The sequence below is a fragment of the Cyprinodon tularosa genome, unplaced genomic scaffold, assembly GCF_016077235.1.
Source record: "Cyprinodon tularosa strain WSP-4 unplaced genomic scaffold, ASM1607723v1 ctg774, whole genome shotgun sequence".
NCBI classification, from domain to species: Eukaryota; Metazoa; Chordata; class Actinopteri; order Cyprinodontiformes; family Cyprinodontidae; genus Cyprinodon; species Cyprinodon tularosa.
The window spans coordinates 53,123-80,272 of record NW_024039534.1 but is presented as its reverse complement, the minus strand read 5'-3'; the positions used below and the strand labels follow the sequence as shown (position 1 = coordinate 80,272).

Below are 27,150 nucleotides of genomic sequence, written 5' to 3'. Positions count from 1 at the left end.
GGAGGAGCGGCTTGGAAACCACACCCCCAACAGCCAGGAGGAATCAGGTCAAAGGTCACAGATCCACCTGAGGCTGCTGGGAACATCTGGCAGCCGAGGCGGTAATGACAGAGTGCCGGTTCTTCTGGGCCGGGAGCCGATCCCCACAAACCCGACTCACTATGTCGGCATGACGACACCGACTGAACAATCAGGTCCAGCAGACCGGATCAACTGAGCCGGCTCTAACCACAACTATTTAAATAAGCTTTCCAATTAACACCTGCTCCGTTAGAACCGGTTCTACTGGGCTGATCAGCAGCTCAAATATTAACCAACATGATGAGTTGACAGCCGGAGGAAAGCCTTTAAGCCTTTAAGAGAGAACAGCAACAATACATCCTGCTGAGAGGATCAAACCTCATCTGTCCTAAACACATCCTGCACGCCTCTGCAGAACCAGAACTCATCCAATGCTGCCATCTAGTGGCCAAGAGAAGAAGAACCAAGTCAAGACAGATTGAAACATTTCCTTTAATGACTTTAAAGGTCAGAATTTCAGCACCGACCAAAAAAAAAAACAGGAGGAGAAAACAGGAAGAGAGAGAATAAATAAATAAATAAATAAATAAAAGGTCTTTAGACTTAGAAGCTCTAGAAGTGACAGAAGTACTGACTGAGGATAAACGGCATGAATATTATTAAAAACGAGCCGTTTGGATCTTCCTGTAGGTCGAGTTCGTCTCAGTAGAACCCCGAGTCCTGAGCCGCCCAATTCGGGGTCTGAAAGAAGGAAAAAAAAAAAAGGAACGAGTGATTATCTGGAAGAAGGATAGAAAAGAAAAAACAGAAGAGAACCAGGCGTGAAAACAGCCTGTCTGACATCTTATCGTCCAAGAGAGACTGATGGACGCATGGGCGGATCTACAGGGGGGCAAGGGGGGGCAGCTGACCCCCCAATATAGAGCCTTGCCCCCCCAGCTGCCCCCCTAACTTTGATGATCCAAAAGCTGTACCTGTAAAAACAACCTGCCACTATGTTCACAGGCTTCTCAAAACAATACATTTACCAAAAGGTTGCAATTTAGTTTTTTATTTTTAATGTATTATTTGCCACCGTCCCTCAAATACTTAGCTACGCCCCTGATTCAAACGTGCAGAGCGCAGTTCGCGCTCAGTCTGTCTGACACACACAGTCTGCAGCGTCGCGGTGGCTCTGTAGTGTGCAAACCAACTGGAGAGACTGCAACTGGAGACTGAGCTGTCCCAGGGCATCTGAAGGTGAAGTGACTTTTACCAGGTGTAGTTTAAACACACGTTTCACTTAAAAGTTACATTTGTAGTCAATATCTGCTAAAGACGATTAGCAAAAACAGCGAGTGTGTCGGTCAAATCCTTCCCTCGGGATTTGTAAGAGCACTCTTCCCTTTGATTAATGTAAAGAAAAAAAGAGCTTAATAAAAAAATACAAAATATTTTTTGTATCCATAACGTTAACTGATTTACTGATGGTAACCGTTATGCCGCCGTTACGTTACAACACGCAGGCTACAGTGTTGATTTGATTAGCTGAGCAGTCCTATAAATCCAATTCCTCTCAGATATCGCAGCAATGAAACCAGGTTATAACTGGGGAAATAACAAATACAATAGAAATAAGTAGTCTAAACATAACTGGTGTGTGAATGTGATAAATCTTTCTCATTTATATTTGTTTTATAGGCTATACTACAATACCTATATATATATATATATATATATTTATAGGTATTGTAGTATATGCTACTTAACTTATAAGTTCCATGGCCCTACAGTGTAGGCTAATGAAATACAAGGATAACCAGAGGTTTTCACATATTGACTTTTGCATGCAAATATTACTTCATAGCCATGAAAAGGAAGGCTAAAAGTGGGGATATAACCAGCTTTTTTGCAAAGAAAATTCCAACAAGTACACAAGAGGAAGAGCGCAAGGGAAATGAGGGAGAAGGCAGTAAACTGGAGAGCCCAGGAGGGTCAGTGCAGGAAAAGACTGAAGGAGACACAGAAATAAGTGACGAAGAAGAGGAAATACATGAAGGAGACACAGAAATGAGTGACGAAGAAGAGGAAATACATGAAGGAGACACAGAAATGAGTGAAGGAAATGAGGAAATAAGTGCTTGTAGTCCACTGCATCTTGGACACAATTATTATAACAAATACATTAAAGGGATTTTGCTTGTTAGACTTTTACTTTTTAAAAGATGCAGGTTTTTTTTGTTCGATCACTACACTTTGCTTATTCTGTTGTGAATTTAAAAGAAAAAACTTTGTAGTGTGTAAGGGCATGATTAAACAACAACTACTGTAGTTTAAAAGTGTTTTGTGTTTATTTGGTTAAAGCAGCTCACATATAAGGATTCCCATGTACCGTCTACTTCTGCCACCCTGCCAAGACCTCTTGCCACCCCTTTGCCCCCCCATGTAAAATTTTCTAGATCCGCCACTGGATGGACGATATCAGCGTTCTTTCTTTTCTGATTCATAAGTGCATCCAGCAGCCAATGGAGTTCATGGTTTGAGGCTCAATGCATTCTATGGAGCTAAATTGGGGCCATAAAGTTTCTCTAATACCGAAAAACAATACAAAAAATCAGAAAATAAAAAAAACATGAATAAATAAAAAAAACAGTTCTCTAAAAATATGCTATGAACATTTTTAAAACTAAAACTGAAATTAAAAAATATTATATCATAAGCCCCGCCCCCAGCTGTTTAAAACTAGACAAAAACCTGAAGTGGAAAAAAGAAAAAGTAGTTCAAAACATTTCAGCTTCAAACCTTTCTTTCAGTTTTTGCTTTTTTTTCCAGGTTTGAAAATATTTCTCAACATAAAATGAAATGTTTTATGGCTCTAATTTAGCTCCATAATTTGCTATCAATTGCTACGTTGGATAAGTTATGGGTAAACTGAAGCACACTGAAACACGGCGAGTCGACGTGTGCCATCATATGCTCATACCTGGGCCATAAGCTCCAGGTACGTTACCTGATATGGGAGCAATATTGTTACAATATTATTTGCAAATATGTGCAGAGAGTTGTGTGTCTGTATCTAGATTATTGTGTATGCAGTGGATTTGAAACTATGTGAGGAGATTTGTCTGTGTGTACGAGTGCCTGCAAATGTGTAAAATAACTTGTAATTGATTTGTAAATGTGTAAAAAATCCACAAATCTGTATCCAGATCTAAAAATGTGTAAATCAGTCTACAAACAGATGCATTTGATCAAAATTCAGACCAATCATTGGTTAGAAGTTCAGCAGCTTCCCGGTTGGCTCTCTTTCCACACCTGATTTTTGCAACACTGCCGCTGTGTGAGATCTGCGAACGCGTAGAGAGGATTCCTGATATCTGGATTTGCTGCCCTGAGCGCAGACTCGCAGGTTTATGGCGGCCGTTTATCATAGAATCAGCTTTTCTCACCGTCTGTAATAGGGTTGTCAAAAGTATCGATACTCAAAAAAGTATTGATACTGAAACGTTGAATCCGGGTACAAAACTTGTTTCTAAAAGTATCGATACAGTGCTACCACCAGTGGCACCTAAACAGTCATTCATCTAAAGTGCAGAATAGAGGAAAATGCACTTTCTGAACACTGTGTGGTTGAATAATTCTGTGCATTTTTCAGTTTCAGACTTTTTTTTCTAACAGGTGCAGCTGCTGAGAATTATTTTTGTTTCTTAACCGGTTTGGCTAGTGTCATTCTCTGGAAAAATGATCTACAAATAAGTAAAAATTTCTTAAATTAAGCGTATTTACCCTTTGTTTGAGTTGGTAATTAAGAGATTTGCCAACGGAATGAGTAATTTTACTCTTAGAATAAGATAATTAGACAATATGCACTTGAAATAAGATAATGGAATTGTTTTTTCTTATTTTAAATGTAAATTGTGTCGCTCCATTGGCAAAATGCCTCACTTACCTCCTCAATTCAAGAAAAAATGCTCTTATTTTAAGAAAAAATTACTTATGTAGATTATTTGCAGTGTTGTTATGTGTGCAAAGTATAGCCAAGAAAGGAACACTTAATTTTAATTTTATAAGTTTTTTATCAAGCTTGCTTAATATTGTGCACAGCATACAACCTCAAAATATTATTATTATTGTTTATTGTATTTATTTATTGTATTTTATTTATTAATGAAAATATTTCAGTAGAATTTTGGAGTCTTTGTTTTTATCCTTGTGGTATCGAAAATGGTATCGAGTATCGAATATTTTCCTTAGTATCGGTATCGAGTTGAAAAGTTTAGTATCGTGACAACCCAAGTCTGTAATTACTTCTAAGATAATCAAAAAAAAGTTTTAACTTGGAAAAACTACATTTTGACTATCCTGATTGATACTTTAATATATCAGAAATTATATCATGACTAGTGAAAATTACAATTCAAGATATCAATCAATCACATTTTGGAGAGTCAAAATGCCTTTTGAGATATCTCAATATTCAAGCTGTAGATATTCAGAAGCGACTGGAATCCAGCTCAACTCAGAAACCAATGAAAACTCTGGGAAAGGTGAAAAAAGGAAAACAGACGCTTGTTTAGTTCGAGAGCGAGCTACGAAAACGAGCAGAAGAGAGCTGCAGTTCTGTGTTTCAGCCACAGGTGGCAGCATCATTAGAAATCAGTCTGATGGAAGAAACTTTGTTCTAATTAATCTTTTTTGAGGTCGATTATCTGTTTATAATTTAGAAGACTGGGCCAAGTTTAAACTTTAAACACATTTGTTGTTCTGAAACATTTTCCATATCCTGACAGGTTGGTTGCTGAGCAGCAACACCTTCGGCGTCATGGTGACGTTTATTCATCTCAAACGGAAGCAGGAGGAACCAGAGAGGGAGACGCCAGGATGCTCTACCTCGTTCCTGCCGCCGTGGGCCGTCCTCTTCTCCATGTTCATGGCCAACATCTGGCTGCGGAAAGACAGGCTTTTGGTCTTCTCAATCACCTGCTGGTACGGCGACACGGCGTTGTTCCCCATCACAACATGACCCTGACAGACACACAGACAGTAGGTTAACAGCGGAACCACGCCGGGTTGGACGGCGGCTCAGGGAGCGTGAAGCCTCACCAGCTTGGAGTCGATCTTGGCGTCCAGCCTGGCGTTTCGGATGAGATTGACGATCCACCGCTCCGCCACCTCGGGAGACATGTTCAGCTTGTCTGCTAGCATGCTATGGAGCGAGGGAGGAGACAATGAGGACAACCGTGTCCCCCGTTACCGTCCGGCTGACTCCTGAAGGCAACGTATTAAAGGTACGATTCTGACTTTTCTTCTTTGGTTTTTACCCCTTTCTTAATTTTAATATCAATTTATCACGGTTGAATTCATATCGATGATCTAGCTTTTATTTCTGATATTTTTATTTACAGTCTCTGTATTCTTATGTGACACCAGAAGAGAAATATCAGCTGTGCTGCTGCCATCAACACCTTTGTTTCTAGATGTTGGAGCTTGGCCTGTTTTCCAGTGTAGTCCTGTTTCTCTGACTGTGACTAACTGGATGTGCTCTCTTCATCCTCTGACATGGGAGCTGGCTCGGAGCTCGTCTGCCTGGCTGTGTGTTTCCTGGACGGGGCCGCCTGTGGAGCTGGTTGACAGTTGCCTTTTGTATCTATGCTTCTTTTTCTATGTCTGCTTCTGTCTCCTTGAACCCCAGTGGGCCTCAGCAGATGGCCGCTCACACTGAGCCTGGTTCTGCTGGAGGTTTCTTCCTGTTCAAAGGGAGTTTTTCCTCTCCACTGTCGCTACAAGCATGCTTAGTGTGAGGGATTGCTGAAGAGTCAATGAGTCGATGCAATCAGCTGGTTTTCCTTAGATAGAAAACTTTGAATCAATCTGACTGGATGATCTGGTTGAACTGGAAAGTGACCTGAGATGACATGATGTGGATTGGAGCTATAGAAATAAACTGAATAGAATTGTATTCAGCTTTCATCACTGACTGACCTTCAGGGTTTTCTGTCATTTTTTAAAAACAAATATAAAATATCTCTAAAATGTTTTTTTTTATATACATTTAGATGAGTTTGAACAGGAGTCTGTTGTTATCGGCCATCTTTCTGAGGCGTTTATTTTTTTCTATGGTATCGACTGAAGCCAAGGTGATATGAAAGGACGTCTGAAGGCGGATTATGTTTGGAAAAATCCGTGCTGAAAAAATTTATCAGATTAATCGATTATTGAAATAATCGTGAACTAATTTAGTAATCGGTTGATCGTTAAATGGAGTATAGGGACTCTAAAACATGCCTTTAACTGACAGAGTGACCCACTTAGAGCAGGAATTATAACAAGATTGTAAAAAATAAAAATCTATAAAGATTTTGCATTTAAAGGAAAAGTCCGGTCAGCAAGTAATGATCAATAATCATTGAATCATAATACAAATTACTAATACGTTTACGTTGGTTTGATGAATTTAGCGTTAAAGGCATACTATGCAACATTTTTCAGTTAATTAATGTGTTCCATAACGTTTTGGATGATTAAATGAGTCATTTGAGGTTGAACAAAGGTTTTCTCGGCCGCCCTGGTGGTCTGTGGGGGAAATACCGCACTTGCAATTGCAGGAGCACCGACCCGCACCCACAGGCTCAGAAGTCTCGCGAGAGTCGGTCTTGCTTTACGGCGAGAACTGCTACACCCCCCAGTTAAAAGCATGCTCGTTGCTAGCACAGTGGCGATCTTTGTGCAGTTATCATGGCGGAACCAGCGTGAAAACAGCGAAAGCCCATGTCGGAAACATGCTAAATTTTCAAACTCGAAAACTGGAACTAAATAGTCACTTACCGCAGTAGACATGGTGATTGGTTGCGTTCGCCTGTCTGCTAAGCTCAAAACAACCGCGCCTGGCTTGAAGGAGAAACCAGGAGAAAGGCTGAGCATATTTACGACAGTGCACTTTTACTTTCGCCCTCTGGGGGGAGCCTCGCTGGAAAATCAACACCGGTTGCATAGTATACCTTTAATTAGTAAAAAAATATAAAAATAATTTTTTCGTCACAATCACTGAGTCTGGGAGCGGCCATTTTTGCCCAAATATAGTAGCCCCTCCCTCCTGCCATCTTCCAGCAGTGACGTCACGGTGCGGTAAGCCTAGCGCCATTCTCCCCGCTTTCCAAGCTAAATCAATGGGAACTACTAGACACATCTGCAATCAACAACAATTATTGAAGATTTCCAGAGGACTTCACCATTGAAATTCACCAGAGCTATAGTGAAACTGACAATGCCCACGTGCATGGCAGCTGGATGCTGGAATACATCGGGTAAAAGTGGAAAAAAGAGTTATTCCACCTTTCTGATTCCTGATCCTCCACGGACGGGTTGGTCGTTGGATCGCCAACTTGAAGAGGGAGGATTTGCCATCGAACTTCTGGCCAGAGAAAAAACCCGTAATATGTAGCCAACATTTGGAAGAAGAATGTTTTCAAGATGACTTGGATAATAGCGCGTTGTGACAAACACCAGATACAGCACTGGGACTTGATCAACAGCCGATACCGCACCGTGACAATGTCACTAACCAGTAGGTGGCAGTAGTGTTCTTTGACAAACATGGATGCCTCCAGTAAAGCACATTCACATGAAAATTACTCTGAATTAAAAACACTGATCATTTATTGAACAGGATGGAATCATTTCAGATTTAAAGAACTTTCAGAAGTTTGAATTCTGAATTTGACGGATTTTTCCTTTAAAATAAAAACAAAACGTTTTCTTCTGTCAATCTGCTCTATAATCCAGAACCCCTGAAGTGGAAAAGTTTTAGTTTCACCTGGTTTAATTTCACAAAAAGTCTTTAAGGAACTTCTGGCTAGCCGATTATTAATCGAAAAAATAATTTGAGTCAATTTGCTAAATAAAGGTTAGCTGCAGCGCTAGTCGGGGCTCAGTGGAGCGTTTTAAGGCGCCGTACCTGATGCTGATGCACTGATGGATCCGACAGAAAGTCTCAAAGATGAAGAGGCGTGCGTTCTCAATGAAGTCCTCCAAACATGCCACCAGGAAGAAATCGTTCACCAGAACCTGGAAAAAAACGGACCAATCAGAACCGACAGATCTACTACTTTCCTTCAGTTTGCTCAATGGATCCAAACCAGACGTGGAGCTGAATCTGTTCCTAAGTGATTCCTTGATGGATCAGGAAGGAGATCCAAACGGTTCCCCATCAGTCTGACATCATACATTCTGTCAGACATGGTGGTGGCAGCATCATGCTGTGGGAATCTTGATCTAACAGAGGTATCTGTGCTAAACAGGACCAGATGAAACTCTTCTTCATCTCAAACCAAAACCTTGATGTTCCTCTGGATCCAGAAGAGGAATATCTGGATCCAGAGGAGGAACCTCTGGAGCAGGGGTCACCAACGTGGTGCCCGTGGGCACCAAGGGGGCCTCAGCATCTTTTGAAAACAGAACAATTCACCAGTGGACTAAATCTGAAATGTTATTTTTTACTGAAGCTCTTATTTTGAAGCATTTATGAGGCATTTTATCATATCAATAAAATAGAACATTTGAGGATTTATATGGATTTCATAATGAGAATATCTAAAAGCAAATTAAAAATGAAAAGAAACAATAGAAATATGTTTATTATCTATGAAGTTCAGGTGAACGCCGACTCCTCTAGTTCATAGGTCAGTATTGGTAGCCCGTCCTATGACTCAGTAGCCATAAAGTAGCCCTCAGCCTTAAAAAAGTTGGTGACCCCTGCTCTGGAGTGTCTGAACAAACAAAGCATCTGACAGCCAATCGAATGGAAGAGTCCCAGCCTGTTCACCTCTCTGTCCGTCTTCCCTCTTCCTCTGATCCTTCTTTTCCTGTCAGGCCAACAATGTCTCCAAAATAAACCTTTAAAAGGAAAAAACTCTTTAAAATCTTCTTCTTCTCTGAGCCGTCCTGGATTCCAACATCTAAACCATCCTTCAGTTTAACAGCCAGGATTAAAAACAGCCAAACACTTCCCTGCAACTCTCAGAAAAATCCCCTCCAACTTCCAGCCACTGGCCTTCTCCTGGGCGTTCATATTTCTTTACTCTGACTCCTTCCTTTCACTGAATTACAGAGACTGGCCAGGAGATGGCGCTGCTCTTTAGATCTTAATGTCCACAAATCATGACAGAAAGAATATTTTAGTACAAAGATTGATGTTTAAAGTAGGGGTGGGTATTGCCAAAGGAGTCACGATTCGATTCGAATCACGATTCACAGGCCACGATGCGATTCTATCACGATGTATCACGATACTTGAATTATTGCAATGCATTGCGATATTTTCTCCTCCATGTTTTGTTTTTGAATGATTCGGCGCAGTAGAAATGCTTGTGACACAAGGCAGTGTGCATCAACACATCCGCAGCAACATCTAATGGACTGGAAGTTGTATTACACTTGTTTTTGGCTGATGTTCGCCAACCATTCATGCAATTTTATTCACTAATTTTTTTAAATTAATAATCGATACTTGGCGTCAAGAATTGATGCAGTAGATCATGAAAATTAGAATCACGATGTATCATCATGACGATTATTTTGCACACCCCTAGTTTAAAGCGGAACTTAAGGGGCTCCGTATTCATTAAATATGGAGCCGCTGAGGTTGCTTCTCTCTAACTGGATTACGGAGTGAACTTTGACCCATTATTTTCCAGAGCAAAGAACACATTTTGTAAATGGAAATTTGGAAAAGTATCTGAATGAAGACGTGTAAACAGGTCATCAGGCCTGCAGAGTGACTTGGACTGTTTTATTTGTGCTCAGGCTGTGCAGGAACAGCAGGGGGAGCCAGAGGAACTCATTCAGAGTCCCTTTCTGTCTGCTTTTATGAACTGAAGCAAACCTGAAAATTTTTTGGGCCGATTGTACAGAGGAGGACAAAAGAGGAGTCGTCGTGACGTTGAAGTAAAATACAATAAATCATGAAATGAAAGGAACTAAAAAGTAAAGCAGGATTTATTAAAACCTGTCAGTGAGAAAAAAGGTTTTTAGGAAAAACCTCCCAGCGGGAATCTTTAAATCCTCCCGAATATTAAAAACAAGCTGAATGACTCATCGTCTGCTGCTGGCACGGCACAATTCAAACAACAGCAGCCAAAACCAACGGGACTGCAGAGCTGCAGGCGGAGGCCCAGACCTGACAGCGGCGCCGCTCTGAGGATCACAGAGAACAAATAAGGCCAGACGTGCCTGGAACGGCGAGATCAGAGCGCTTCCTATTCACCTCCGGCGCCGCGGGGCGGATTTTAAAACCTCAAACACTCCAGAGGAGAGACATCAGAGCCGGGAACTCACCGACTCGCACTCTCTCAGCTTCTTCTGTGCGCTGTCGAAGTCAAAGTTTACGTAGAGACACTCCACAAACTCGGTGATGGGGTCCTTGTAGGTGTACGACTCCTGAAACGGTGACGGAAACGGTGACGGGCGAGCCGCAGACCTTCAGACGGCCTCTCGCCTCCATCCTTACCTGCTGGATGACTTTCACCAGGTCCTTCAGCACCTGCCGCCGCTTCCTCGCGTCCTTGTTGGTGATGACCGCCGTGGTGAGGTAGCGCAGCATGTGCGGACACATTGTCTGGATGGCGTTCAGGTACCTGGAGAAGATGGAGGGACAAACATGAGAGACGCGTCCAGATCAGAGGGCAGGAGGCGCGGCTGACGCGCTGCAGGAGGATCTCTGAGGACATGGAGGCAGCGCGGCTCACTGAGGCTGGTAGAGGAAGAGGTCGATGATGTTGTCTCTGCCTTTGGGGTGGTTGAAGAACACGAACAGAGACCAGTGGATGAGCCAGGTCCTCTGCTGCAGCGACTGGAGGGGAGAGCTCACCGACTGAGGGAGACACAAACAGGGACGAACGTCAGGAAACGCCAGCAACCGCAGGCCTGATGCTCCTCCTCCAACGCACAGAAGACATGAACGTCTCCCATCGTCTAGGAGACGCTCATCCAGGACACACTTCAAAAGAGGAACCTGGTTGGTTTAAATTCCAACTTCTTCATTTTTCCTACAGATTTACATTTCAGTTCTATTCGGTTTATTTCTATAGTCATCTCAGGCTAGTTTCCAGTTCAGCAGATCATCCAGGAGGAGTTTTCTATCTAAGGCAGAGCATGAGAGCAGAGTTCAAAGGTCAGAGCAAGGATTTCACTTTGATGCGCTCACAACGTCCATTAAAAATGTTGGATTATAAAATTAGCAAAATAACATTTATTTTATTTAAGTCTAGTAAAATAAATGAATATTTAAATAGGAAAGGCGGGTAATTTCCCTCTGGGATAATTAAAGTATGTCTGATTCAATTCAATTTCAATTTATCTTTATTGTCATTGTCACAAGAACAACGAAATAAAAAAAAAGTGCCATCGATCGATCAGTGCATATGCCTAAATTGAAATTGAAATGTCCCGGCCGCAACAACGCTTTTATTGGTTCCGTCCCGATAGCGGAACCAATAAAAGAAGTTTTTTTTTTTTTTTATTAAAAATAAAATAAAAATTGTCAATTTTTAATGTTTTATTTAGATTACAAAAATAAATCATAATAAATATAATCTTATTTATGATGTTTTAAAAAATAATACCTACAAAAGACTGATTTAAGACATTTTAATACCAATTAAGGCCTTAGTTTTATTTTGAAGAATTCAATGCCTTTTAAGACTTTTTAAGGACCTGCAGGAACCCTGGAAACAGTGATAATTTAACAGCCAGTTATATAAGACAATAACGGTCGCATCATTAAATCAAACGCCGTGTCTCAGGGCCCTGGCATCATTACTGGAAGGAAAAATGTCACGAAATGCCTTTTCCTGAAAATGGGAGCGAGCGTGGAGCGATTTTGCCGCAACGGCAGGAAAATGAAGGTGAACGCGGAGCGAATGAACGAACCTCCTCCTTAGCAGGAATCGCACAACGCTCCGTTTATATGCTCTGATCTAAGGAAAACCAGCGGATTGCATCGACTCATTGACTCTTCAGCAATCCCTCACACTAAGCATGCTTGTAGCGACAGTGGAGAGGAAAAACTCCTTTTTAACAGGAAGAAACCTCCAGCAGAACCAGGCTCAGTGTGAGCGGCCATCTGCTGAGGCCCACTGGGGTTCAAGGAGACAGAAGCAGACATAGAAAAAGAAGCATAGATACAAAAGGCAACTGTCAACCAGCTCCACAGGCGGCCCCGTCCAGGAAACACACAGCCAGGCAGAGTCGATGCAATCAGCTGGTTTTCCTTAGATAGAAAACTTTGAATCAATCTGACTGGATGATCTGGTGAACTGGAAAGTGACCTGAGATGACATGATGTGAATTGGAGCTATAGAAATAAACTGAATAGAATACTTGAGTATTTCCAAAAGTGAGTACTTCAATACTTTTAATTAAGATGTTTAAATGAGTAACTTTTATTTGTGGTTGAGTAGGATTTGACTATGAGTATCAATATTTTTACTCATTACTACTGATAAGTCCTTCCTCCACCTCTGGCCATCTGTCCTGCTGAGGACTGATTGAAACTAAGGAGCAAACAGACATCAATGAATCCTCAAAGACCTCAGCAGCCCAGATCAAACCCTCTGAACCTCCTGCGCTGCACCAGACCTAAAAAGTTGTTTTTTTTCTTACGTTGTTGTCGATGGTTTCCCTCAGACGGGTCAGATCCTCCATGGACGCCTCCCAGTTCTGCATCAGGATCTCAGAGGCCAGTTTCCCCCACAAAGAACTCAGAGCGTTCCTGTCTGTGGACGGAACCTGAGAACCAACAGGAAACTGCATCAGAGGCCTGGATATGGGGGGGGGGGTCATGTATGTATGCGGATGTTCTCACCAGGACCCGGAAGAAGTAGAGGTATTCAGCCGCCCCGGAGTAGTTACCGCACTCATACTGGAACTTGGCATACCTGTAGAGCGTGTCCAAGTACTCCTGACGGAACTACGGGAGAAAATAGCAGCCATGATGACCTGGAAATGACTCAGAATGGAAATTAATTTAAAATTTATTCAATACACCTGCTAAAACTATTTCTATTTTAAAGACTTTAATGTCTTTAGACTACAACGCAATAAACAATAGAATTAAACCGTCTATTTGGACGTAAGCAACTGAAATTAAATAGCTGATCAAACTACAGTAATAAATGTGACTATGCTGATCTATATTTAAATATCTACGTTTTTTCCGTTGTAAATGGAGATTTTGAAGGAAAAAAAAGCAATTCAGACTGAAAAACGTCTTAATAAAAATGTTTTGAAAGTAACTTTTCTCAGGTTTTACTTCTGTATTTTTTTAAATACATTTTTTATACATTTCAATTAAAATATTTTTGTAACATTAATTATTCTCAAAGTTTAAGCTTTATAGGCTTTTCTTTAGTTAGTGACATTTTTATTGGTCGTTGGACTGGGCTGCAAGTAAAGAGAATAGGATCTGTGAAACGCAATTTAAAAAATAAGGCAATTTGTAAAACAAGCTGGAAAAACTATAGAAATATATAAAAAATAAAATCAGAAAAAATATAAAATCTGGACAAAATTTTTGAAAGAGTATGGAGAAAAAAATCTGAGAAAAAAGGAAAGTTAGTCTCAAAACCTTTTTTAATTAAGAAGATTTTCCAAGTTTCATTTACAAAAACTTAGCTTGAAACAATATTGGAACAAAAGTCACTCCATACGTGTAGACATGGCTAAAAGGCTATTTTAGCAGAAATGCAAATTCAATAAAACCCTAAATGGCAACAAAGTTGCTGGATGAGAGCCGACCAACGGGTTGCCATCATTCTTATTGATAATATTCCGTTAAATCCACAATATACGGACGGTTAGTGACGGACAGATTTATGGAAGAAAAACTGTCTCATTGGAATCTGCCTTTTTTTTAACACCGAATTTTAAACACAATTTTTTTAGAAATTGAATTCCTTACACTCAAAGTTTTATCTGGTAAAAACTCACCAGAAGCTGCTCGACTCTATCGAGTGTAGATTGCTTTGGCTTGAGTTCACCAAAAGGTCAACACTTTTGCGGCTGAATTTTTTTCTGGTGAATTTTGAGACTGTTTTTCTTCCAAACAGATTGGGCTGCACTGGAGCCTTTAAGCTCTTTAGAAAAGCTTAGAAATCATCTCCAAAAAGTGACAACAAAAATAAAAAAGACAGATGATTTTTTTCGGCTCCTTTGCCAGCCACACTTTGCGAACCACGCGTCCTGAAATGAAGCCTTTGTGTTTTCCACCAACTTGATGGCTAATTCATCATGACTGGCGGTTCCTCCGCATCCTGCGCAGCAACCATGAAAATCCAGGCTCAGCAGAGAAAAGCTAACTACTCGTTTACAGTCCGTGTAGGATCCAGATCCGCTCAGGGCCCCGCCCCTTCTTATGACGTCATCATATGGAAACTCCACTCGGACAAACTGTATTGCATCTGTTCATTAAGAATCAAATCTCTTCTGGAGTCTCAACATAATATTTCCTATAGTTGCCATTATTTTACATTTTATCGGCAATCTAAAGTAGCAGAAAGTAGAAAACAACCATTGTCAGTCTGGAAGGAAAGTCCTGCCTTCTGAGACAGACTGAGTTCTGCTATTTAACACTAAAAGTCTCAGCTTATTTTTATTCTTTTTATTAAATTCTGAGGTCAGAGGAGGACAAATGGAACATCCTAAAAAATGACTTTCGTAGAGATTTTAGACAAAAAAAAGTTATTTTACTTGTAGAAAACGAACGATTGTTGATGTTCCGACTTTAAAAGTAGTGTAGCTTAATATGGCTAACTGACTGAGCTAAAAGAGGCTAACCTGTTAGCTACAGCTAGCCACAGCGCTACCCAGCTCTCCCCCTTTATATCACGGTCTAACAGTTACTTTGTTCACCAGAAACAGATTTTTATAGTTTTGTTATCAGTCGGGTAAAACTTCATTGGTCATTAGACGCGCTAACACTACAGATGCTCCCGACTCGACACACGGACGCTGCGTGATGTTGTTATCGTTGTCTGGGCAACCACTAGGGGTTTAAATCACATCCATCATGGCGATTCGATTCAGTAATCCTGCATTCAGTGCCCGCTTGGAAAACACGGCAACAGGATTTTATCTAGGAATAAATCCATCGGGGGTCACCTTGGTGCATCACATCTTTAGGCTCTGTGCAGCGTAGGGGGGGGGGGGTCCGGGGGTATCCTCCCCTGGAAAATGTAGAACTTTAGACTTTGAAACTCTATTTCCTGCTTTTTGAGGTGGAATGCAGCTTGACTTATTTCCAACCCTACTCTAGTCCTGATTATGGGAAATCTGTGAGTAATAATACATAGAATTTTAATTAAACCTAATTGAATAGAAATTTAACTTCATGCAGCTGTCTTAATATATTTGAATCCCTGTTTTTTATTTCATGCTTTTCTGTTCCCCTATGAAAACACGCTGGCCCCCTCCTGGATTCATTTGGTCTAGAACCGCCCCTGGGAAGGAGGCAGGACAAACTCATTAACCTGATTCTCTGGGAAATTAGGTCTCATTAGACGGAGAGCCGGCGGGAGCACGTCGCTGGATGCTGCTACCGTAGCCCAGGCAGCTGGTTGCTACGGCAACACGTGGAGCTGACTGGCAAACCGGTCCCCCGCGGGGAGAGGGAACAAACGGCGGCGGCGTATAAAAAACTTACGCTGTGTTTTTCTGACAGGTAGTCGAACAGCATCCTCCCATCCCTGAGGAGAACACAGAAGTCAAGAGCGTCAGACTGAGCACCCCCCTCCGTGCAGCTGGAACGCGGCACAGGGCTGCTGGGGCAGCGGACCTGGTGGACTGCATCTGCCGGGTGGTCTCCGGGTCCTCGAACATCTTGACGATGGGCTCCGTCTCCAACTGCAGCTGCTTCAGCTGGGCCACCACGCTGCTCCTCTTCTCCCTCAGAGCTGGAGAACAGACAGAACTTCAGGTTACGTCAGGAGCTGGTATGCAGGTCCGTCTATCAACAGTTAGACGTAGAGGATAAAACAGCAAAGATCTGTTTAACAGAGGCAGCAGTCTGAATAGATCTGCTCCAATAAAATATAGATCAGATCAGCAGGGGAACCTGGAGACGTCTTTCTGCACGGCAACGCAGGGGGTCAAAGAACCAGGAATAAAATGTCCATCTTCTTATAATTATGAGAAGATGGAAAGGCGCCATTTAACGGCTGCTGCTGAAGAATAATTCATTTACAGACAATAATTAAATGTTAATCGTTAAAAAAGGAAAACTGGACCTAGAACTGCAACTTTTTAGATTTCTCAGTCAAAGGTCTAAAGAAACATGTTTTAATCTGGATTTAATCCAGCTGAGGCTTTCAACTCTATTCTAGTTTTCTGGGATTTTATTCCAGATTATTGGAGCAGAGGAACTAAAAGCCGTTTGGTTCTGATCCAGTAGACCTGAGAGGTCTGGCTGTCGATCCCCTGCCAACCAGTCTGTAGACTGGAGCTCAGCCATTCAGTGATTCCTAGACTTTTAAAGTCTGAGACACGGAGAACCAGAGGAAGGACTTCAGAACTGGGCTGACCTGATCTACTTTCTATAGCTCTAGTGAGGACGCAGGCAGCAGCGTCTGGATCAGCTGTCTGATCTACTTTCTATAGTTCTAGTGAGGACGCAGGCAGCAGCGTCTGGATCAGCTGATCTACTTTCTATAGTTCTAGTGCGGACGCAGGCAGCAGTGTCTGGATCAGCTGTCTGATCTACTTTCTATAGTTCTAGTGAGGACGCAGGCAGCAGCATCTGGATCAGCTGTCTGATCTACTTTCTATAGTTCTAGTGAGGACGCAGGCAGCAGCGTCTGGATCAGCTGATCTACTTTCTATAGTTCTAGTGAGGACGCAGGCAGCAGCGTCTGGATCAGCTGATCTACTTTCTATAGTTCTAGTGAGGACGCAGGCAGCAGCGTCTGGATCAGCTGTCTGATCTACTTTCTATAGTTCTAGTGAGGACGCAGGCAGCAGCGTCTGGATCAGCTGATCTACTTTCTATAGTTCTAGTGAGGACGCAGGCAGCAGTGTCTGGATCAGCTGTCTGATCTACTTTCTATAGTTCTAGTGAGGACGCAGGCAGCAGCATCTGGATCAGCTGTCTGATCTACTTTCTATAGTTCTAGTGAGGACGCAGGCAGCAGCGTCTGGATCAGCTGATCTACTTTCTATAGTTCTAGTGAGGACGCAGGCAGCAGCGTCTGGATCAGCTGATCTACTTTCTATAGTTCTAGTGAGGACGCAGGCAGCAGCGTCTGGATCAGCTGTCTGATCTACTTTCTATAGTTCTAGTGAGGACGCAGGCAGCAGCGTCTGGATCAGCTGATCTACTTTCTATAGTTCTAGTGAGGACGCAGGCAGCAGCATCTGGATCAGCTGTCTGATCTACTTTCTATAGCTCTAGTGAGGACGCAGGCAGCAGCGTCTGGATCAGCGGTCTGATCTACTTTCTATAGTTCTAGTGAGGACGCAGGCAGCAGCGTCTGGATCAGCTGATCTACTTTCTATAGTTCTAGTGAGGACGCAGGCAGCAGCGTCTGGATCAGCTGTCTGATCTACTTTCTATAGTTCTAGTGAGGACGCAGGCAGCAGCGTCTGGATCAGCTGTCTGATCTACTTTCTATAGTTCTAGTAAGGACGCAGGCAGCAGCGTCTGGATCAGCTGTCTGATCTACTTTCTATAGTTCTAGTGAGGACGCAGGCAGCAGCGTCTGGATCAGCCCTGATCCACTTTCTATAGATCTAGTGAGGACGCAGGCAGCAGCGTCTGGATCAGCTGTCTGATCTACTTTCTATAGTTCTAGTGAGGACGCAGGCAGCAGCGTCTGGATCAGCTGTCTGATCTACTTTCTATAGTTCTAGTGAGGACGCAGGCAGCAGCGTCTGGATCAGCTGATCTACTTTCTATAGTTCTAGTGAGGACGCAGGCAGCAGCGTCTGGATCAGCTGTCTGATCTACTTTCTATAGTTCTAGTGAGGACGCAGGCAGCAGCGTCTGGATCAGCTGTCTGATCTACTTTCTATAGTTCTAGTGAGGACGCAGGCAGCAGCGTCTGGATCAGCTGTCTGATCTACTTTCTATAGTTCTAGTGAGGACGCAGGCAGCAGCGTCTGGATCAGCTGTCTGATCTACTTTCTATAGTTCTAGTGAGGACGCAGGCAGCAGCGTCTGGATCAGCTGTCTGATCTACTTTCTATAGTTCTAGTGAGGACGCAGGCAGCAGCGTCTGGATCAGCTGTCTAATCTACTTTCTATAGTTCTAGTGAGGACGCAGGCAGCAGCGTCTGGATCAGCTGTCTGATCTACTTTCTATAGTTCTAGTGAGGACGCAGGCAGCAGCGTCTGGATCAGCTGTCTGATCTACTTTCTATAGTTCTAGTGAGGACGCAGGCAGCAGCGTCTGGATCAGCTGTCTGATCTACTTTCTATAGTTCTAGTGAGGACGCAGGCAGCAGCGTCTGGATCAGCTGTCTGATCTACTTTCTATAGTTCTAGTGAGGACGCAGGCAGCAGCGTCTGGATCAGCTGTCTGATCTACTTTCTATAGTTCTAGTGAGGACGCAGGCAGCAGCGTCTGGATCAGCTGTCTGATCTACTTTCTATAGTTCTAGTGAGGACGCAGGCAGCAGCGTCTGGATCAGCTGTCTGATCTACTTTCTATAGTTCTAGTGAGGACGCAGGCAGCAGCGTCTGGATCAGCTGTCTGATCTACTTTCTATAGTTCTAGTGAGGACGCAGGCAGCAGCGTCTGGATCAGCTGTCTGATCTACTTTCTATAGTTCTAGTGAGGACGCAGGCAGCAGCGTCTGGATCAGCTGTCTGATCTACTTTCTATAGTTCTAGTGAGGACGCAGGCAGCAGCAGTCTGGATCAGCCTGTCTGATCTACTTTCTATAGTTCTAGTGAGGACGCAGGCAGCAGCGTCTGGATCAGCTGTCTGATCTACTTTCTATAGTTCTAGTGAGGACGCAGGCAGCAGCGTCTGGATCAGCTGTCTGATCTACTTTCTATAGTTCTAGTGAGGACGCAGGCAGCAGCGTCTGGATCAGCTGTCTGATCTACTTTCTATAGTTCTAGTGAGGACGCAGGCAGCAGCGTCTGGATCAGCTGTCTGATCTACTTTCTATAGTTCTAGTGAGGACGCAGGCAGCAGCGTCTGGATCAGCTGTCTGATCTACTTTCTATAGTTCTAGTGAGGACGCAGGCAGCAGCGTCTGGATCAGCTGTCTGATCTACTTTCTATAGTTCTAGTGAGGACGCAGGCAGCAGCATCTGGATCAGCTGTCTGATCTACTTTCTATAGTTCTAGTGAGGACGCAGGCAGCAGCATCTGGATCAGCTGTCTGATCTACTTTCTATAGTTCTAGTGAGGACGCAGGCAGCAGCATCTGGATCAGCTGTCTGATCTACTTTCTATAGTTCTAGTGAGGACGCAGGCAGCAGCAGCTGGATCAGCTGTCTGATCTACTTTCTATAGTTCTAGTGAGGACGCAGGCAGCAGCGTCTGATCAGCTGTCTGATCTACTTTCTATAGTTCTAGTGAGGACGCAGGCAGCAGCGTCTGGATCAGCTGTCTGATCTACTTTCTATAGTTCTAGTGAGGACGCAGGCAGCGGCGTCTGAATCAGCTGTCTGATCTACTTTCTATAGTTCTAGTGAGGACACAGGCAGCGGCGTCTGAATCAGCTGTCTGATCTACTTTCTATAGTTCTAGTGAGGACGCAGGCAGCGGCGTCTGAATCAGCTGTCTGATCTACTTTCTATAGTTCTAGTGAGGACGCAGGCAGCGGCGTCTGGATCAGCTGTCTGATCTACTTTCTATAGTTCTAGTGAGGACGCAGGCAGCGGCGTCTGATCAGCTGTCTGATCTACTTTCTATAGTTCTAGTGAGGACGCAGGCAGCGGCGTCTGGATCAGCTGTCTGATCTACTTTCTATAGTTCTAGTGAGGACGCAGGCAGCGGCGTCTGGATCAGCTGATCTACTTTCTATAGTTCTAGTGAGGACGCAGGCAGCGGCGTCTGGATCAGCTGTCTGATCTACTTTCTATAGTTCTAGTGAGGACGCAGGCAGCGGCGTCTGGATCAGCTGATCTACTTTCTATAGTTCTAGTGAGGACGCAGGCAGCAGCGTCTGGATCAGCTGATCTACTTTCTATAGTTCTAGTGAGGACGCAGGCAGCGCGTCTGGATCAGCTGATCTACTTTCTATAGTTCTAGTGAGGAAAGCAGGCAGCGGCGTTCTGGATCAGCTGTCTGATCTTACTTTTCTATAGTTAGGAGGACGCAGGCAGCGGGTCGGGATAAAGCTTGATCTACTTTCTATAGTTCTAGTGAGGACGCAGGCAGCAGCAGTCGGGATCAGCTGTGACTACTTTCTATGTTCTAGTGAGGACGCAGGCACAGCGCTCTGGATCAGCGGGATCTATTTTTCTATAGTTCTAGTGAGGACGCAGGCAGCAGCGATCTGGAAATCAGCTGCGATCTACTTTTATAGTTCTAGTGAGGACCAGGCAGCGGGCCGGGAAATCGGGCGTCTGACTATTCTATAGTTTAGTGAGGACGCAGGAAAGCAGCGTCTGGATAGCTGTCGATCTACTTTCTATAGTTCTAGTGAGGACGCAGGCGGGGCGGGCTAAAGGGTCGGATCAGGTCTGATCTACTTTCTATAGTTCTAGTGAGGACCAGCAGCAGCGCTGGATCAGCTGTCTGATCTACTTTAGTCAGTACCATCACTCTACACTTTGACACTTACCCTAATTCTGAACCCCGCACCTCAATGCTTCTGACTACTTCTATACCAGTAGGAGGGCGGCACGGGTTTGGGAAATACGTCTGATCTCTTTCTTAGTTCTGTAGCCCGACAGGCAGCGGCGTCTGTATCAGCTTACCCTACTTTCTATGCTATTGAGACGCGGCCAGCGTTGTCAGCTGTCTGTTTTACTTTCTATAATCCGGAGACGCAGGCAGCGCGTCTGAATCACTGTCTGACCCTACTTTTATAGTCTAGTGAGACGCAGGCAGCGCGTCTGGATCAGGTTCTGATACTTTCTTATAGAATAGGAGGCGGCAGAAGCGGGATCAGCCCGTCTAAATCACTTTCTATGTTCTAGGGGGCCGACGCTATCTAGCTTTTTGGGATCTACTTTCTATAGTTCTAGGGGAGAGCGGCAAGCGTCTGGATCTGCTGATACTTAATATAGTTCTGTGACCGGCAGCAGCATTTTGATAGTTTCCCTGAATCTACTTTCTATAGTTCTAGGAGCATGCAGCATTTGATCCGCCCTGATTACTTCCTTTAAGTTCTAGTACCAGGCAGCAGCATCTGATCATTTCCCAAATCTATTACTATAGTTTTTGGGAGGCGGGGCGGGCACTGGTCGCGTCGATCTACTTCTATAGTCTAGTGAGGACGCAGGCAGAAACTCTGGATAGCGTTGATCTACTTCTATAGTATGCATGGACGCGGGCAGCAGCTGATCAGCTGTCTGATCTACTTTCTATGTCTAGTGGGACGAGGCAGCTCTTCTTGATCGCGTCTAAATTACTTTCTAGTTCTAGTGAGGACGCAGGCAGGCTCTGATCAGCTTTGTTACTTTCTAAGTTTGTGGGGATGCAGGCAGCACAGCATCTGGATCTGTCTAATCTACTTTCTATAGTTCTAGTGGGGACGCAGGCAGCGGTCGGTCAGCTGTCTGACACTTTAAGTCAAGTGAGGATGCAGCAGCAAGCCGGCAGTGATCTTTTTCTATGTCTGTGAGCACCAGAGCATGTCGCTGTACTGATCATTTAGTATCTCCTATAAGAACGAACAGTCTAACCGTGACACATCAGATCGTGAGAGCACGTTTACGTGCCTTGCCTATCATTGTAGACACCGGGAAGCCCACTGTCGCCAGAGATAGCTTCGGGGGAGTTTCCTTAATTCCAAATTATGTCACCCATGGGAAATTTTTTTTTTTTTTTTTTTTTTTTTTTTTTTTTTTTTTTTTTTTTTTTTTTTTTTTTTTTTTTTTTTTTTTTTTTTTTTTTTTTTTTTTTTTTTTTTTTTTTTTTTTTTTTTTTTTTTTTCCCCCTTTTTGGTGGGGGGGGAAAGGTTTCCCCTGGGGGATTTCCTTCTTTTTCCCTTGTCACAAAAAAAAAAAAACCCCCCCAAAAAATCGTCAAATCAAACTTCAACAACTAAACAGCGAAGGTCTCTTCAGACCGAGCTTGAAAGTTGGAAATATTAAACGGCGTCTAACAGGAAACCGTCTCCTGGCCGCTTGTGAAATGTCTCCAAATGTTTCCAGGTTCTTTAAGGATAATTAATTTGTTAATGAGGTTCTCAGGAGGTCAGTCCTTCCTTTTTCTCTCCGTCTGTCCTGATCGCACATCGACTCACTAAAGTCGACGTTCCATGAAAAAGCGGTCCGATCCATTTCCTTAGTGCTAACATAACGATACCTGGTTTCTGATTATGGATCATTGTAGGGATGAAAACTGGTGAAGGTGGATCTGAAGGGACTCTGATACCTTCTGACATCCACTATGTCTGATAGCTTCTAGCATTTCCTCCGCTTCTCTGCTGTAGATAAACTCAGTAAATGATGCAGATGAATGAGGAGATGCTTCAGTCAGACGTAGGGCTGAAACTATCGCATTAATCAGGATTAAATAATTATTGAAATAATTGTCAACTAATTTAGTAAATTCATTGTTAATTGGAGTATAGAGACTGTAAAACATACTTTTAGCTGACAGAGTGACGGACTTAGAGCAGGAATTATACCAAGACTGATTTTAAAGCAGGTAGTTTAAAGGATGTGATCACTGCACTGATGATTACATTGGCGGACCTACAGGGCCCCAAAATCTAATCTTGCTTCGGGCCCCATTGGGGCCTTTTTATTAGAGGAGGGTGATAGCGGGAATTTTTAATCGATACGATAAAAGTAAATACAGGGTCAGTATCACCCGTGTCGATACGATACCAAACTATTTTACATTCAAACTTCATGTAACATGGAACCGTGGACCTTTCAGTATTTTTGTGATTTTTGTTTTATTGTTACAATTTTATTAAATCAAGACTAAAAACACATTTGTTTAGGATTGCATTCGACTGTTCTAGTTAAACAGTTCAACAAAAACATGTTTTCTTTAATCCAACTGTTTTTAACATTCTTTTTTTGTTTCTGCATTTTTTATTTTATTTTATTTGTTTTTTATTTTTTCCTACTTGCTTTGATTCTGTTTTATCTTCCTGTATTTTAATCATGTAAAGCACTTTGCATTGTCTTTGTACTGAATTGTGCTATACAAATAAATTTGCCTTGCCTTACAATTGAAAAATAATAATAAATAATATTATTTTCAGTGTTTTTTTCCTAATCCACTACTTATATCTTTGCATTTGCTTGTAGTTTTAATTGTATAAATTTCCACATTGTGGGATGAATAAAGATTAGCCAATGTTAGCCCACATAGATAACATGTTTAAATGGTATAAATGTTTTGGGTTCTTTCAGTGTCCTAATAACACTTTCTGAGTGGGCTCCAGTAACTTATGACATATAATATCTACTTTAAAGTTCATATGATGGTGATCAGTCTCATCTACCTGGATATTCTCTGGAGGTCTGAACCGCCTCTGTCACTGATGTCTGTCTGAGGGTCGAGGGTCTGTCGGAGCAATAAGCAAAGTTTCATCTCCTCTCTCCGTTTCTGTAGCTCGACATTTTCTTGCTCATGGTTTTTCATGTGTTTATATAAACTTGTTGTGTTTGCACTGCATTTAAGTGGTGTTTCTTTTATGGTATTAAAATATAGCGAAACGGCACTTTGTTTCTTCTTCTTCATCTTTTTCTGCTCCGGTGTCTGAGGAGCAGCAGAGCGGTTGTTTGTCTATGGAGTGGGGAAGGACCTGAGTGGGCGGGGCCAGGCTGAGCCTGCTGAGCAGGTGAAGAGAGGGGAGGGGGGAGCAGCAAAGTGCTGTGACACAGACGGGGAGACTGATCAATCTGCTGCGGTTAGAGCGTCCGAGCGAATATCAGTACCAGCGTTGGTATCGATAGCATCGATCCTTGGATGGATCTGCCCACCTCTAACCGCTATGAAGTTTACCTGAATTTTAAATCAAGCCTGAATATTATTCCGTTTTCTGTGATTTTTAGATTACAGGATTTAAGCTAAACTTTCAGGAACCAAGAAGCTCAAAGCACAACTGGAAACAGCTGAAACATCAGCAGGATATAAAACACAGGAAATCCATTCAAACTAAAGAACCCATGTGTTGTTTTAAACTTTCAGAGAAACATTTACAGTCAGAAAAAAATCAGATATTTTTTCACCATAAGGTAAATTATGACCGGAATGGTTCAGAATTAAACCGCTAATTAAAGGGTCTTTAATTATTTAATAAAGAAAACTATATTTTTTTTTTAACTCCTGCCAATCAAACACGGCAACACATGTTAATCATTTTTAAATGTTTTTACTTTCAATATCTGCAGAGTTTGTTAGAGTAAAATAGAATAGAAAATCTCTTTATTGTCCCACAATGGGGCATTCCGGTGTAACCTTAGAAAATGTATAAAAAATAGATAATAGTGAGGAGTTAAAAGATAAACAATGAAATACTGTAAAGTGTTTTAACAATATAAACTGTGCACCTGGAGAATAAATAACTAATAAACAGCTATGCACATTTTTACAGTAATTTGAAAATAGCAGAAACGTCAGAGATGTTTAAATGACAGCAGCAGGTTATTAAACTGACTAAGGTAGAAACTGCAAAATAAAAATGAATTTAACAATTTATTGAGGTTTATGGGAATAATTTCTTACATTCCTGCTGATTTTGATGCTGCAAATTTGCCCTCACTAAAGATAGTCTGATTTTTTGTTGTTGTAATTTTTGGGGAGATTTTCATTTTTTCCTTTTATTGAAAAGTCAATTTGCTCCAAATATACCTGAATTTTCCAACTTTTTTCTATTCAAATCGCCCCAAATCCAGGAATTAAAGCGGAGTAGAAATTACCCAAAGTCTGATGAAAAACACGAAATACAAAAGTGAGAAATAAAAGGTATATTTAATAAATACAGGATAACCAGATGCTTTAATCACTATGGTTCAGAGATCAGGTTTAATTTAAACCAATTTTTGGTGTCATTCGTGTTTGAACCATCGGCAGATAAAAGCTAATAGCTATAATTAGCTTTAGTTGAAGTATTTTAAATAGTTTCCTCTTCAATTTCAGGTTAAAGTAAAGCAGAGATGGTAAACCAGGATAATCAGCTAGCTCTGTGGCTAATGTTAGCGGCTAGCTGTTGGCGTTAGCCTGCCTAGCATGGCTGCTAGCCCTGCTATTAATGTTGTTAGCTTCACTCAGAGGATAAACTCTGACCTCTTTCACGGACAGGAACTCCAGCAGCGGGAAAACCAGGTGTCGGTCCAGAAAATTGGCTATTCTGGTTGTTAGGTCGTACTCCGCCATTTTTACCGGTTTAAAAAAAAAAAAAAAACTTTATTGACAAATGGAGCAGCTGACAATAACCTGACAAGACCTTGATAATTATGTTCTTTCATTTTTTTATTAACATATTTTTTTCTTTTCATCTATTTATATTTTATTTTAAAAGTTTTCTTAGCTTGTCTCTCACTAAAAAGCAAAGGAGATATAGAACTGGGTGGATAATTGTATTTTATTTGTAAAAAATAGTAACAAATATTAAAAAATAGGATTTTTCTAATTAATATAACAAACATCCCAGAATTTGCTATTTTTTATGCCATCCCAGGAGTTTTAAAGGAAAAGTCGCTCATATTCAGAATTCAAACTTCTGAAAGTTCTTTAAATCTGAAATGATTCCATCCTGTTCAATAAATGATCAGTGTTTTTAATTCAGAGTAATTTTCATGTGAATGTGCTTTACTGGAGGCATCCATGTTTGTCAAAGAACACTACTGCCACCTACTGGTTAGTGACATTGTCACGGTGCGGTATCGGCTGTTGATCGAGTCCCAGTGCTGTATCTGGTGTTTGTCACAACGCGCTATTATCCAAGTCATCTTGAAAACATTCTTCTTCCAAATGTTGGCTACATATTACGGGTTTTTTCTCTGGCCAGAAGTTCGATGGCAAATCCTCCCTCTTCAAGTTGGCGATCCAACGACCAACCCGTCCGTGGAGGATCAGGAATCAGAAAGGTGGAATAACTCTTTTTTTCACTTTTACCCGATGTATTCCAGCATCCAGCTGCCATGCACGTGGGCATTGTCAGTTTCACTATAGCTCTGGTGAATTTCAATGGTGAAGTCCTCTGAAAATCTTCAATAATTGTTGTTGATTGCAGATGTGTCTAGTAGTTCCCATTGATTTAGCTTGGAAAGCGGGGAAAATGGCGCTAGGCTTACCTCACCACTTTTTTGATAAAGCTTCTAGTTAGAGTGGCTCAGGTTATCCTGAGCTATCTCTATAGTTCTGCTGCTATAGGCTTAGACTGCTGGAGGACATAGGGACCCCTTTTTCATCATTCTGCTTCATTCTATCTCTATTCTCCCACTCTGCAGAATCTGTTAGTTCAATCTCTAACGTTCTGCTCTCTCTGCTTTTTCTCATAGTAGCTTCATCTGGTCTGTTTCTGTTTGGCTTTCTCTTCCATCCAGGAAGATTTTTCAATCCAAAATGTCAGAAATAGCGTTTAGTTCCAGGTTTTATCCAGCAGCCCAACAAAGCCTGGTTTTGGTTTAGAAAACATGCAAATAGAAACGGATGAACGGGGCCCCCCCTTTGGAATGGGGGTCGTTTGGCTTCTTTGTTAGCCTGCAATGCCCCATACCTGTCTATGTCTCTGAAAGGGGGTTGTTAGAGGGAATTGTTTGCCTGTATGGAGGTGGGGGTTACGATAATAGCAGGAAGGGTCTATCTCCAGCTGTCTACGGGTGAGAGGTGGGGTCCATCCTGGAAGGTCTCCAGTCCATCGCAGGGAAACGGAGACAAACAACCATTCACACACACACCTAACAGTCAATTAACCTAACAGTCATGTTTTTGGACTGTGGGAGGAAGCCGGAGTACCTGGAGAGAACCCACATATGTACAGGGAGAATAGGGAGAGCACCCCTCACCAACC

At 42.3% G+C, this 27,150-nt stretch overlaps 1 protein-coding gene across 1 annotated transcript; it reads right to left on the bottom strand.

Moving 5' to 3' along the window:
* Window positions 1–567: 567 nt before the first annotated feature.
* Window positions 568–25,527, bottom strand: eif3eb (eukaryotic translation initiation factor 3, subunit E, b). The gene is made up of 13 exons (XM_038270750.1): window positions 25,343–25,527; window positions 23,855–24,005; window positions 15,827–15,961; window positions 15,695–15,737; window positions 12,860–12,964; window positions 12,658–12,783; window positions 10,743–10,867; window positions 10,505–10,631; window positions 10,333–10,434; window positions 7,955–8,064; window positions 5,104–5,206; window positions 4,891–5,025; window positions 568–762 (listed from the first exon to the last, which is right to left on the bottom strand). Exons 1-13 carry the CDS (start codon window positions 25,509–25,511, stop codon window positions 724–726), a joined length of 1,470 nt encoding a protein of 489 aa, XP_038126678.1. The 5' UTR covers window positions 25,512–25,527; the 3' UTR covers window positions 568–723.
* Between the last annotated feature and the right edge of the window lie 1,623 nt (window positions 25,528–27,150).